Source organism: Ptychodera flava, chromosome 4, assembly GCF_041260155.1.
Source record: "Ptychodera flava strain L36383 chromosome 4, AS_Pfla_20210202, whole genome shotgun sequence".
Classification (NCBI taxonomy): domain Eukaryota; kingdom Metazoa; phylum Hemichordata; class Enteropneusta; family Ptychoderidae; genus Ptychodera; species Ptychodera flava.
The window spans coordinates 37168326-37183313 of record NC_091931.1 but is presented as its reverse complement, the minus strand read 5'-3'; the positions used below and the strand labels follow the sequence as shown (position 1 = coordinate 37183313).

General features: G+C 39.1%; 1 protein-coding gene and 1 long non-coding RNA gene across 2 annotated transcripts in view; one reads left to right on the top strand and one right to left on the bottom strand.

Moving 5' to 3' along the window:
• Positions 1-6334: 6334 nt before the first annotated feature.
• On the bottom strand, positions 6335-13698 carry LOC139131649 (uncharacterized). The gene is made up of 4 exons (XR_011552176.1): positions 13571-13698; positions 8936-9106; positions 7546-7779; positions 6335-7181 (listed from the first exon to the last, which is right to left on the bottom strand). It is a non-coding gene; the product is annotated as an uncharacterized lncRNA (long non-coding RNA).
• LOC139131648 (gamma-aminobutyric acid receptor subunit alpha-2-like) overlaps positions 13643-14988 on the top strand; it is a 39973-nt gene continuing 38627 nt past the window's right edge. The window contains exons 1-2 of the mRNA XM_070697802.1: positions 13643-13884; positions 14102-14275. Of these exons, the coding sequence (XP_070553903.1) occupies positions 14202-14275 (74 nt within the window). The 5' untranslated portion in view covers positions 13643-13884; positions 14102-14201. The remainder of the gene's footprint in view (positions 13885-14101; positions 14276-14988) is intronic.

Below are 14988 nucleotides of genomic sequence, written 5' to 3'. Positions count from 1 at the left end.
ATATATATATATGAGTGTTCTTCGTGCAATACTTCTTATTGAAGACTTTCTTCCGAAAGTTGCCAGGCTGTGCAACAGGATGCTGTCTCAAGGGGGAGAACAACATAAAATCAACAAACAGTTTCATAAAGCTTTGTCAAGATATCCTCTACTTTTTGAAAAATTCAACACAACACCTAAAGATATCAAACATTACATCAGACTCCGAATAATTTAAGGTGTGGTGGTTGACTGTATTATTTTCAAATCCCAGAAACAGTCGCCTTCATAAATAACTGATGAACACTTACGGAGCTTTTGATGATGTTCATTTTTTGTTACATGATAATTGTTATAAACTAATCCTGCTGATGCCATACCTTCATCATTCATGTGACACCATCTTAGAGAACACATAATGATCTACTCTTTGCATTTGCATGACGACGTTACTATACACCATTGCTGTACTTATTTCCGTCCGATGGAATTTAAACTGTATGACTATATATATATATATATATATATATATATATATATATATATATATATATATATATATATATAATCGCCATATATGCATGACAAGTAAAATTCATATGGCAAATCGTTCCAGCGCTTTAGAAATGCTTTGAGAATTCTAGTCTAGATACAGAGGAGACAGAAAACTGAATGCACACACAGAATATTGCCTCTCTGTATGACTATAGTAAGTTTAATTAGCGCTAACAGAAAGGAAATGAAGCTATTTATTTTGCTCCCTTAAAAATCTCCACGGGTTTGATTTATTTTTGCCGATGATCCCGTCATCATAGAACCGATCATCCGTTCTTTGTGCTGATCAAAGTATTAAAGTGACTGCGCTAGGAGAAGACGCCATGGTAATTAATTGCACGTTTCTTTTGATAGTGATCGATATCGTGAAGTATATAAGTAAGTCTGGTCGGCCGGCAGCCCACTCATTCTATGTGCAGGGGTAACCAGGACACAGATTTTCTTTCCTTTGATATGTATTAATGGTAATCGGTGGGCGTCTCTCAGAAGGAGCAATGCGATGAGGCCGAACCGTGAGAGGACTGAGGGAGTATTCCATTCGATTCCTGAGAAATATAACGATAAATGTGGTACATTTTATTCGCTAATTACATCTGTTCCAGTCACTTTTCCTGGGTAATTTTAATTCTGTACAAGGTGCCAGCTCATTTAAATCCAACGGTACACAGGAGTGAATGGCTGTAAGAAAGGCACTTTAGCTCTCGAATACAGTCCTCTCGCAACGTCGAAACGTCGCTTCAACGACGCCTGTCACGAAAGAGAACAGTCGTTCGGTAATTACTTGATTATCCTTACGTCGACACAGGCATGGAACCTAATTAGCTGTAAATGACAAGGGAGAGGAGACGGAAGGTCTATCACACACCTAACCCCGTAGACATTGGCGGCGCGAAAGGTGACTCGGGTACGGATTGTATTTCACACCGAATCGGAATGAAATGGATTCCCACATGACGGATTAATCCATCTGTATAGTGGTGCCTTTTACATAATGTAGCTTCATTACAGTGTTCGTGTTAATGATGGGTTTTGTCATAAATCGTCCTAGAAGACAGTCTGTAAAATCATTGAAAGGAGAGACTGTCATTAACTTAAAGGTAGAATGCACCTCGGGGACAGATATTACCACTTCTAAACTTTTACAGTTCTTTTCTGATCTGCCACTTGTGGGGGTGGGGGCTCATTGGTGTACAAATACTTTTCACAGTCTTAGTTTTTCGAAAATCAAAAATTTTGTTTTTCTCCGTAGAGTTAACATAGGGGGTGGCGGCGGCCATTTTGAATTTCAGATATCGATAAATCTTGGGTAACTTGTTTCTATAGTACCACAATTTGCACGGGAACCCCAAATTTGTATTCGTGATTTTAAAAGAGGAAAGTTGAAAGATTCATTAAGGAAAATTTAAGCAAAAGTTTAAGTCTTTCACTTTCGAGGTGCAAACTACCTTGATTACTGCTTTTATCATCATGTTCACTTTGAAGCATCGCGAGATCTCTATTCACCTTGAAATCTGCCAGTGTCATCACCACGCGTGCGCAAACAAATTAAATTAACGGGCATCAATGGAGTCACCAAAGAGATTGTGAACCGGGTAATAACAGACAGGATGATGGGCAATTAACATTCGACGCTATTTAAAATATTGAAAGAGGACTGTTTACCCTATGAAAGATTAATCAAAATAGTAATAATGAGTCGAATGTTATGCTGATCGATGTAAGATCAATTTTCCACCGATCAAACATCAGTGTTATATCCCCTGTGGCGGGTGAAAATATCCTTGAAGAGAAAGAATGTATGGATGACGAATTAAAAGTTAAAAAGATCATGTAAATCATCATGATTATCATCATCTTTATCAAACATAATGCTTATGACTATACAACACCTACAACATTGCTCACATTCATTCTGGTGATGCCGGGGTTAGCAAAGTTTGTCAAAGGCGGCGACGGTAGAATCTCTCTCGTAAGTTTCCCTCTCCTCATCTCTGCTGTCTGAATGGGTAAAATCACGATAACAACAGTTATTCTGAACCTGAGGACGTTTCATAAGCAGAGTCCATTTGTGTTTTCCTATTTCGCGCGCGGTTTTTCGAAGGCTTCGTTTATTCCTGCCCGTTTCGCTTAAGAACGAGTGCAAGACGCCAACAAAAGAAACAAGCCCTCTTGATTAAATCCCCATAATTTACCTGGGTGATTAAATGAGGGAATGGTGGATACACTTAGCAGGAAAAAATCAGCTGAATAATCTTCAATATTGAATCCTGACGTCAAACAAAGCGATAGCATTTCCATCGATAACGTTTAATTAAACCGGTAACTCTCGGTAGGGCCCTACCGAGAAAAATCGATGAAAATGGGCGGAGCAAAACATAACTAATATGGTTTCTTTGTGAACAAAAAGTAGCAAATTAAAACAGCTGGTTGAACACCTCCAAAAATAAAACGTGCACGCCACATACTGTAAACATTGACTGCACGGTGACTTTACGTATACTATTTTCACCCAATTTTACGGTTTACTTTCCATACGTTACATCCACTCATTTCCCCAATAGGTTTTTCTTGAACATAGACTTTTTCGAAGTCTTACTGGAGCAGAGGTTCGGCGCGGCGTCGCCTCGGATTTGTACAAACCGTGATGACGTTGCCAGGCGATCGATCGACACTCCTTAGTTCTCATGCGTCATGGTATACGTTTCTCGTCCGAAAACGAAGCGTTTGTCATTGTATTCAGCGCCTTTTTGAATGATTCAACATAATGCATATCATGACAGTGGCAATAGCTATCCGCATCTTTGTATACGGGTAAACGATGCAGAAATCGTAGAAAATGTAGTTTTCTGCCACGGGATCTATTATCGGGGTTTTCCTCGGCTCAGTCATAGTATATATAGTGTACATCACTCTTGCAGGGAGTCTTGATTGAAGATAATAATGAAGCACCGTTTTGTCCAAACGCCGTCCTAGAAATGCCGCATTTCAGGAAAGAACGGGAAAAAATCAAAACAGTTCTGAAAGAACAGCAAATTCGCCTACTAGATGTCCAAATTTATCGAGTGTGGTTATTTCAATGGACGACGGACATTTACCACAATGCTCAACGGCCAAGTCGTCTACCAAATTTTGTAGAGCTTTTGTCTTACAAACAATCCTTTCCTCGTTCGACCTTAGTTCAGCGAGGCAGGGCTGTGTCTCCATTATAAAACGTAGTTTTCCACAGTTCTTGGATGGTAGTTGTAGTTTCCTTTTCAAAACTTTCGTTGTCTCATGAACTCGGCGCTGTCGGATGGGAGGGTACCGACGACTATTCCCCGGCTTCGATTACAAGTTTTATGGTGACCGAAATGAAATGTGGTGTCGATTTGTTGTCTTATGATTATTTCAAAAAGCTTCTGAAAAATACTTATTTTAGAAATCAAACCTGTTAATATTTAATCACCAAAAATAAAATCAGAATAAAGTGATTTCATAAATTCTCCGAGCATTCGTTTCAATGTTCATCCCTCCTTATAAAATGGTGAGTTCTAGTATTTCGCTACTTTGAACGATCCCGCCAAAATCGAGTGCACTGCACTTCTACACTCTCCACGCAGTCGCGATACTATTCATTACAAACGCGTGGTAGTCAGAGTCAGACTGCTAATCACACTATGTCAGCTGGCTTTATGAAGATAGCGGTCACTGAGAGCACTAGAGGTAGCCACGGGAATTTTCTTTGCCAGGAATGAATTGGAGCTAACTGTGATGGGGATCGAGCGCGGACATTTGAGTGCAACTTATGGGACTGATTAGTACGGTGACCTCAGCTGCCGCCGGCGACGTTTGTCAACTCGACGTGTGATCACTGAGATCAGTATAAGTGACCCAGCACAGTGACGACCGAATATGCCGAAGGCGATTGCAGGCGTCAAAAAAATCCCGGTTTTGTCAGCACATTGGAGGCTACTTGTCTTTTTGAATTTTGACTTTGTTCGCTTTGTGTTGCATAGGCATGCACGGCTTTAGATCGGGAAAAAAAATGTATATCACTTTTGGAAACAGCTATAAAGAAGCGATAGTTACGCATATCGCATTGCGATGATTGCGCTTTCAACAGTACGTTGACTAGAGGGTAAAACTTGACATTTGAAAAGAAGATAGAAGATATACAGACAGTGTAGACAAAGTGAAAGATCATGCCAGAATTTGTGCTGGTACTTGTCCGTGGTCTCAACCCGAACATACCAGACGTACTTTATGCCGGGCATGAATGACAGTATAGGCCTTCCTGTCTGTAAAATGTACGGCTCAGGTAGGCCAACACAAATGAAAACGGTCCTTTTCAGGACCAACAAATTTTCCAAAAAGAGAACTACCGAATCAAATGTGTTTGCATGTATTTGTTATACACAGTGTGTGTGCGTTTGTATCTTTCGGTACGCTCCGAGTATTTGGTGTTTTTCCCGCCTTGAACAATCAACGCTACGTACGGAAAAAGTAAACAAGTATCGCTAATGACTCATTTGCAATTTGCATATCATGTCAATCATGCAGATTCAAACTGAACATCGAACGTTATACCGGCGATATTACCGGCAAATATTTTATCCTTTTTCTGGTTCCAGACGTCATTTCAAATTTAATTTCGTCAGAAACCAAGTATATTGTGCCCCAAATACTTATACACATATCCCTCAATTTCCAAGAAAAAAATTAATCGTTAGATTTCTTAATTAACGGTTTTTATGGACGGCGTCCAGAGCGTACCGAGTACGTTTGAATATCCCACCATTATGACCACTCTCGTAGGTTCTCGCGCTTTTATACGGGAGTTGGGGCTTTAACAGTAATACTGTGCAATATTACTTGCCATGCAATATTACTGGCCATTATATATACTGCCGGTTAAAATTTTACACACAACGATTCATTTTCCACGATTAGTATTATACCTAAGATTTACCGTTTCTTCGAATTCTATACATGAAATATAGATCTCAAATCCAACGAATGTATGGATGTATTAAGCGATGCATTTTTCATATTTTGATTTAGTGTTGCCTTGTTTGATTTCGCTTCGTTTATGGTATCTTCCTAGTTTCAAATTTTCTGAAAGGCTCGGTGAAGTAAATTATTTATAGCCAGCCAGTAAGTAAACTTCGGCATCGCATTCAAGTCTTTGAGATTTTTCCCTCGAGTCCTCGGTACACGCACTTCAATGTCTAACCGATAAACAAATATTGCTTCACACGAAACAGTGAAAGCTTCGGCCGTCATCGTAACCATTAAGCAAATATTTGGTTTTATTGAGTAGCGGAGCCGTGTTTGTTGTGAAACATTGGCTCCCTGCGGAGTTTGGCTTTCAACAAATCTCGTCAGGTGAATTTTAAAAACACACACGCGGCATGCACGCCCGCTTAAACACGTTTGTAAAGCAACGTAGACGTTGTATGCATATTAATAGTATAACAAATAGGCTCTAGTGAAACATGTTATCTCGTGGTGACCTAGGATTCACATTCGTGACCTTTGTCTAATGAGTAACATTCAAGAGATCATCACTCAGGGCAGAAGATTAACTGAGGGCGGTAATATTTCTCCGATGCTCTATAAATTCCCGAAGTAAAAAAATTATTTTATCATGAGATAGCTCACGAAAGGAGCTATTTTAGATTACAAGGTGTGGGTTTGATCTCTGGCCACATTGACGTCTGCTTTACTATTGCTCTAACTGTGCGGATGTATTTTACTGATTGTGGTACATGTATATGTGGTTGGCACTCGCCCCAAAGAACGACGGACACAAACGAAATGATTTCCCATTTAAAAATATATTTGTTATGACATTTTTATAGAATAAAAATGAAAATAAAAGAAAGTGGCAGGTTTCAACCCCTGATTCTCGCACAAATGCTTTTTGACATTGCTTATTTACATTGTGCTAGCATTTTGCTTCGCTGAAAAAGTTATATGTCCAGACCCTGAATCAATCAATCAATCAATCTATCAATCAATTAGTTAATTAATGTTAATGCAGATGAGAGGTTTATTTACAGATACAGTTGGTGAAGCACCTTTACGGTAGAACGCGCCTCGGGGACAGAAATTTGGACTCTTTTTTTTTCAAATCTGTTTTGATCTAGCACTTGTAGGGGTTCATTTTAAAACTCTCGATCTTAGAAAACTTTTAACCGTACGGTCTTAGTTTTTAGAAATTCGAAAGTATTATTTTTCACTATGGAGTTAACACAGGGATGGCGGCCATTTTGAATGTAAAATATCAGCAAATCTTGGGTAATTTGTTTCTCTAGTACCAAAATTTGCGAGTTGACCCCCGATTTTTATTCTTGATTTTGAAAGAGAATGATTGAAACATTCCTTGAGGAAAGTTTGAGCAAATGTTTTAGTCTTTGAATTTCCAGGTGCATACTAGCTAATCTCTGATTCGTCTGGATGCTGATGTCTCATTCACTGGAAGATTTGAGAGAAAAGACAATTGAAGAACTTTGCGAAACATCCTTGACATCTCACATCCATAACAGCAAACTCTGGGGGTTTTGTAAATATCATCATCGTCGTGGTCGTCGTCGTCTGCATCGTTGTCGTGACCATCATTGACATCGTCATCATCATTGTTGCTCCTACCTCCGACAACATCACGACTGTAATAGAAATAAAAACAATAAGCGATGTTACAAGCAAAGCTTTCCGATATCGTTTTGAGTATTGTTCTCGTTGTTACCTCGCAGTCTATCCTGCCTCAGCCATGAGTGAAGTTTTGAACGCATTGTCTTAAAATTGCCGACGACCTTAGTGATATAGACATATTATATAGAGTCACCGCTAATTACCAGCCAATTTTGTTTTCTCTATATCACTGTCTTAAACGTATTCTATGTACCTCATATGTTATACGCAATACATGACATTTCTTGATTTTATAGGCTTTTGTCGGGGTAGACGTATTCGCCATGACCTTACACATTTAAAAATAAATTGACCATTATCTCCGTCTGGGAAAATTACCTGCCTTGCTCTCATTTCGAACAATATCTCTAGTTTGCAACGGACTAGATATCCCGTCTTGATGTCAGCCCGCCGTGGAGGTCTGCCGGGAAAAACGAAGAAGCGATTGGTTTCTCTGTAATTTGACCTCGAAGTACCTTGATGACCTCTGTGTATTCTTGCGCGTTTGTGCCGCTGGGCCTATGAATAAATCTCTGTCGTTCTCTTTTGTGTCTTTTCAGAGTCTTCGTATGTCTGAAATACGATACTACGCATTAATACATCGTTTGAAAGACCAAGGAACGGCACCGTACGGGGATTTCTCATATCACGTACACAAAACCTTTTCCAATATTTCATCAGAAAAGAAGGTTTTGAAAGAGAGCGTTTTTAGAAAATGTCTAGCCTTCGTAAAAAATTAATCTTGTATAAATAGTCATAGCTACTCCCACTAAATTGACTCGAATTGACAGAGTGCTTTGAAAATGTATTTGAATGTTATTTTATCTGTACTACTGTTTGGTATGTCTGTGTTTAGGGAGCCATCATTACTTATGGCCTAGGGCAGAGAAATTACAGATAAAATCTTGCGGATTTTCTTTTTCTTTACCCCTTGCCTCAATTAAGAAATTGTAGTAATCCCTAGCCTTCTGAAGAAAATTAAGTAACCCCTCCCCTGATTTTATTTTTATTTTGCTAACAGAGAGATAATAGTTTTTCTATAACATTTATAAGAATTCGTTAGAATACAGAAATAGTAAAAGGGCGGCATTTGTGACCTTTGATAGACTTGTCTGTGTTGTGTTACCGATTTCTGCTTTGCTCCCCACAGCATGCCGTACTGCCCAGTATTTGGCCACTTAGGAGAGCCTTCACATGTGCGACCAACATTGTTACAAGGATGCAGGCTGAATCGACTTAAATATTTTACTGGTACATGCAAATGAATTGTTCAGTCAAGGGAAAGCATTAACAATTCAAATATTCATAAGGGACTGTATTGAGAGCCCGTTACTGAATGAGCAAACGTCCTTTATAGGCAGTTAAACGTAAATCTGTAGTTGACTTACTCAATAAAAACAGTGAAAAATTACCTGTGACCAAAAGATACAGATTCTTTTGTTTCAATTAATAGTGATGAATAATAAATATTGATTGTATTATATATCATGTGATGATTACTAAAGTCTACCAGTGTTTATCCATACACTCGGCTCAAAGTATGAAACATTCAAGTTACGTGATCAAAAGGACAGTGTCGTCGGAATCGTGCCCGAGCTACTTTCTTGTTTACAAACAGTGTATTTCATGCACGATATAGTAGACGCATCACGTCAACATAGCTGCAACATTTATATTTTAAGCTGTTTAGTGACAAACATGTTTTAACTTTCATCAATCGCCAACGTACCTTGGATACAGTGTTTCAGTCTTTTATGTCCCATATGGCCTTTGAGCACAGTTCGGATATCCCTCCCTTTAAGTGTTAAGTTCTTGAACTAATGAGAGTTGATTTATAAATAAGAGATTGGCTGGTCTAGGAGTGTAGTTCGTGTTAATGAAGTCGCTGGTTGCTCAGCAGCTATAATAAAATAATACAAATTGATTACTTTGGATGAATATTGCAATGGAAAATCGAAAATAAAAGGACTGATTAAAGTAAATATCAGTATCGACAAGAACTGATCAGGGATTGGGGACTGTGCTTTTAGATGTATCTGTTGGGGTATTCGTCCGTGAGCCAGCCCCCCCCCCACCTCCCCTGGTAACAACTGTGGATCCTGTGAGGGTGAGCCTGAAAACCCTGACAGTCCCCTCTCTCAACGTAGTTCCATCGTTATGGATGTCACCCAGCAGACAGAAGACTAGGTAATCCTCATCATCACGCAGATCCTCAAAAATTCATATAGCAACATTGCTGTCTTCATGATAACAGAACCTTGTCATTTCTGTACAGTTCGGCTGAAAAAAACGTTCCCTCAGTAGGATTCTGATACATGTAGTTTCGGGAACATTGACAGATCTCTAACTAGTTGCGGTTGAAATTTCAAAACCGATACATCAGTACCTTACATGTAATCTTATATGTATTCGGACGTCTTGTTTTTAGGGCTTTGATGTCAATAACAATTACGTATAACTCAGACTACCCTATTGAAATTCAGTGTACTCGTGATGATAATAATAATGTTGGAGATGCTAAATCAAACACTATTTCTAATTAGTACTCATCAACAATGACAAAAAATTATCCTATTTGACTCATGTACAAGAATGTTCTTCTATGTTTCCGTTTCCCCTTCTTAAGTGTCATTTTCAGTAAAATCTTGAAACTTCTCATTTTCCGGCCCACAATATTCATCCGCTCCCATCGGTCTTAAATCATGATGGCGCCTCGAATTCGTAACTGCATTCAAATAATGGTGCAAACAGCACTGACATGCTTTGTCAGCGATACATGTCACCGGCCCGGAAACTTCAGTGGGTGTAAAATTTCTAATTGTGAGTATGCATTCCTACGTAATTATGCAGAGTGATAGACGACCGGGGATCGCATCTGAGTTACGGCTATTAAGAATATTAATTCATCTTTATCACATTGGTAGCTCGGGTTACAGTCCGGTTTTAAATTCATAAGCCAAAAAATCAAAGCAGTTTTCCTTTACATTCATTATCAGCAGTAAAAAGCTGAATAGCGGATGTTTGAGGCAGCTGGTTAGGAAACGCTTATTGACGCACTGAAGAAGAAAAAATTAACTTTTATCAAACGTTGTCCCGTCGTGTGCACTGTGGTTTTCCCGAAAAAAGTGTCTTTTAAAACATTATTACGCAATCACTGAATCCATGCTTTTTTTCGAGCGAAAGAGTGTCGAGGGTCTGTTTTATGACATCACCAGCTCTTGTCGGACTGCTACAACTGAGTTACCTGCATCACTTAGGGCATGCGCAGTAGATCTATTATCCTTTGCACCTCTCCACTCTTTTGCCCTGTCTCTCTCAAAAGTGATTTCTTCCCAACTTTACTGGAAGCAATTACAGCCGTAGAGGCCTCTTTGCCAGAGCTTTCACAGCAGATGCCAATTCGTGTGATGCAAATATAATCAGTACAACCGTTAAAATAAAATTTTCCCTGAGACTTACTGTTAATGCTAAAATGCACCTACAGCTACCTGAGAACCAACATAGGCGAAAGTTAAAGCTTTTCGATGGAGTTTTCAAAGGTCAAATATATTAGAATGACTACGAAATAAGATACACTTAGCTTATTACATTTCTCGTTAAATTCTAACCTCTTCAGTGACCCACATCTAAAAAGTAGTCATGCAAAAGATCTACTAAAAGTTTTATGAAATTGATGTATGGGATGACGTTTTCAATAGTGCTTCGTTTCCCAGAATCAAATGTATACCTTAAGGCCAAAAGAAATGAACGGTTTCTCGTCCTCGACATTTTGCGAAAACGATGCCATTAAGCGGTTTGGGGGTTTCTTTTGCTGTTTTTCTTTTTAAATTGGTTTGCGAATGTTACCTCAATAGTTATATTACTTTTTCATTGGCTGCTGAATGCTCCACTTTCTCTGAGTATTTCAGGTCACGAATTAAACTGTAGTAGTTGGATTGATATGATACGGCTGATTAGACATTGCGAACACGTGTCACATGTCAGCAGTGTTTTCTCAAGGTGTCCATTAAAAAGGTGCGATTTGCCGCCCATTCAACTAAAACGCCATAAATCTGAAATTTCTGAAAGTGGCGCAAAAATTGGGGAAAATATGAATTGCAGACATTACAACAAAAGTAAATATGTCAAAAAGCACATTAAAATAGTTTGTTTGGTTTTTTGTTAATTATTGTCTCCAGTCGCTCAATCCAGAAACAGAACAATATTTACACATGTTACTCCAGAAGCAGACAGATTGATATTTGTAAAAAAAATGTTCAATTTTACTGAATATATTATCTCTTAAAGGGGGAGGGGGTACCAAAAAGATAGTTTTACTGCATATCTCCTCCCTTCACCGCCCGCCATCTTTAATCACGTCCCGAGTAAGAAAGTTTCGATTTGGAGAAGGAAGTTTTTGCTGAAACAGACTGTTTCGGAAAAAGGTTCTGTCAGGAAGTTTGTGAAAGGACACTTCTCCTTGGTACAAAGTTTCTTGGCAATTTGTAATTCTAGGCAGCAGTGGCGTTATTAGCAGAATTTCACGTTCACAGTTCCCACTTGGCCACATGTAGTTATGATATACCCTTAAACAAATATTTTTTGTGTCCATCTGTCGGTATTGTTTTCTTTGATCGAGATTGCTGTTTTCCCGTAGTGTTTTCGCAATCAACTGGTGTCAAATGAGTTAGGTTCCAAAGTGAGATGGTCGTTTCCATAGTAATATCTACGTGCATACGCTGACCTTTGACAGTAACTGATAAGTAGAAGCTACAACTACGTTGAATGCTTGTCCGGGTAGAGGAGATGAGAGGGGAGAGAGAGGGGGGCGGAGGGACGGACAGACAGACAGACACAGAGGCAGACAGACAGACAGAGAACAGACAGACAGACAGACAGACAGACAGACAGACAGACAGACAGACAGACAGACAGACGGAGAGGGGGATGCTACCTTAAACATTCAAATTTTGAACAAGGGCGCCCGTGAAGTGTCATCCTATGGCTCGGCAGCTGAAACAGAGGCAGATGTTAACGGTGTTGACACACTGAAGCAGTATACACCTCGAAACTTTCAAACTTTTGCTAAAACTTTTTCTTAGTCTTTTCTATACATAAAAAGATAAGAGATTAAACGTACACCGAATGCAGACATTGCATTATACAGAATAGTTGGAATTTTTGATGATTTTTTTTCACCACTTTTGTTGTGTATATCGTTTGCAGGTTCTTATTTATTCTAATCCCCTAACCAAGTTGTATCACTATTTGGGTTGTAAAAATAGTGTCTATACATGTAAAATGCGTTGCTATTGATTAAATTTGAGTTCTAGTTCGGACCAGCAGTTCACTTTAAAAGTATTAAAAACGGTGAAAAAATCATTAAAAGTTACAGCTAAGCCCTTTATCATTACAGGGATATGAAAACCCATGACGATACAACATAAATTACTATTATTTCACTGTAGTTGAGACTGAGTATTAAGGGTTTATATTTAGCCATTTAAATAATTTATCGGCGGCGACTCTGTGCCTTAAGATTACTCACACTTCATTTTCTTGAGATGTGAATTTACTTTTTATTTCTATTCTATAATACCCCTATTCCTTGTCGTATTGTGTCAGGCCACATGATATTTTGCCACGGTTACTGGAGTATACAGCAGCTTCATGAATCATCTATTTCAAAGTTTGTAATTATGTTCCAATTATGTATCGAATTAATGCCCTATTCATCGAGTATAAGTATTCGTGTGCAATTGTATCCCTCCCACAGTTTCCACTTACGAGCCATTTCTACGCAATTAATGTCTTTGGTATGAGCTGGTAGCATAGCGACAGTGATCAGATCTTGTTTTCGACCTGACTGTCTGCACGACCGACGCGCCTTCGTCCGTGAAATATGCTCGTTAAAAACCGCCGGCGAAGTTTCAAATATCATACCCGGGTTATCATTCCCTTAACGGTGCCTGCAAATATTGCGTGGAAAATTGTTGCTGACCAAATAGAACTAGTAAGACAGTGAAACTCGACAGTGATATCTCATGTTATTATGCTTCATTTGATTTCATTACGTGATGCAGAAACGAAGTGGCTTGAAATCAGCCGAGACACGCCGAGGTCTCTGACGGGGCCCATCTGTAAAAACAAGCCTAACCGCTCACGAACTGTCCAAATAATACAAATCAACCGACACTGTCTTTTACTGCTGGACTAATTGACGGAATTTTTGCCCACGAACAGTCCAACCATAAAATTACAGCAGACGACACTAGCTTCACCTCCGGCGAGTCTTGGAATATTTAAGTGACAAAAATAAATCCTTAATGGGAAATATTTTAGAGAAAATCACTGGCCTGTACTTCGCAGTAACTAGGGTACTCACACGTTTGTTGCGGTGCGTATCACCAGTCATTTTCGCCCTCGACCTTTCCCAGAATTCATCCCGAAGGGAAACATTATCCAGTAGTGTGAATGTGTGGCTGTTGTATTTTGACGGCGCCTGACTGCGAACGGCCCTCCGACGTTGCGATTTTGAAGAGGTGTTTGTTTGTTCTCGTCAGCCGTCATGTAAGGATATGGGTCACGTAACAAGCTGATGTATTAGCCGCACCGAATCGTTGCGACAGCTCATTCATAAAGCGATCATACACCGATAGATCGCATCTGTCAGTTTCGCTGAGCAACACAAGACAACAGGTAAGGCCTGATCCGTTAATTGCATTTGAGGCTGTTTAAAAAACCAGGGCCATGATGGACAATGCCGAAGCGAAAACAGAGTGAGAACAATACGATATTTACAGTTCTCCCAGATGAATGCTTTTAACGCGACGGATGATTGTTTGATTGTATGCGTACTTGAAATAAGGCTTGCGTCGCCTCTAAACAGACTACCATGCGTTAATTTTCGTTACAGGAACACATTTGGGCGACAGAATAGCGCTACTTTGCACGACATAGCTACGAGGATAGAACATTTCCCGTTGTGAGATTACCGGACGTCGAGCTGAAGCAACATGTTAGAGAAAGCCTCCCTACTTTTGAGAAACCCTGGCGCATTTCTTCTGCTGCAATTGATTTACAGCTATAGGTAGGCCAGAAATCCATTAACTCCATCATTCAATCGATCTCCAGCTCTGTGTCTATACTTGTTGATGACTTGGCATATCACGTTTCATTAACAGCATAATACATATCGACCATTGGAGAAAATTGCACCTTTGGCTCATGGTTTTCAAGTAAGCATAGCAAACGAGATTTTTATATGGTAGCTGCGAGAAGAGACTCTCAATGGTACCATGCAACTATTACAGCTTGTTACAGCCTAGATCTAGCACTACCTTGAACTGTTTACCAACGTTAAACCCTATGCTTACAATATCATATATATAATTATATAATTATATATATATATATATATATATATATATATATGTATATTATATCGAAGTATACAGATGTTCTCGTGGAAAATTACAGTGCTTGATGCGGAAAGCAGAGCGTTAAACACAAATTACTTCAAATACAAAGTAATAATATCTGCAATCTTCAGACAGATTATCTTCTGTCTGAAGATTGCAGGATGCATGAAACTTAAGCAACAGATATTATTACTTTGTATTTGAAGTTAATTTTGATACCATTTTAACAAGTATAAACCAGTAGCTGGCTACACTCGTCGGGTGGTTGTGTTAGACTGATGAGGTGCGAGTTTGCATATATTACATTTATCTTGGACATATGGTTCTCCAGATAACACAAGCGAACTCGCGTTAACCAGCTGTAACCCTTGCTGACTACACG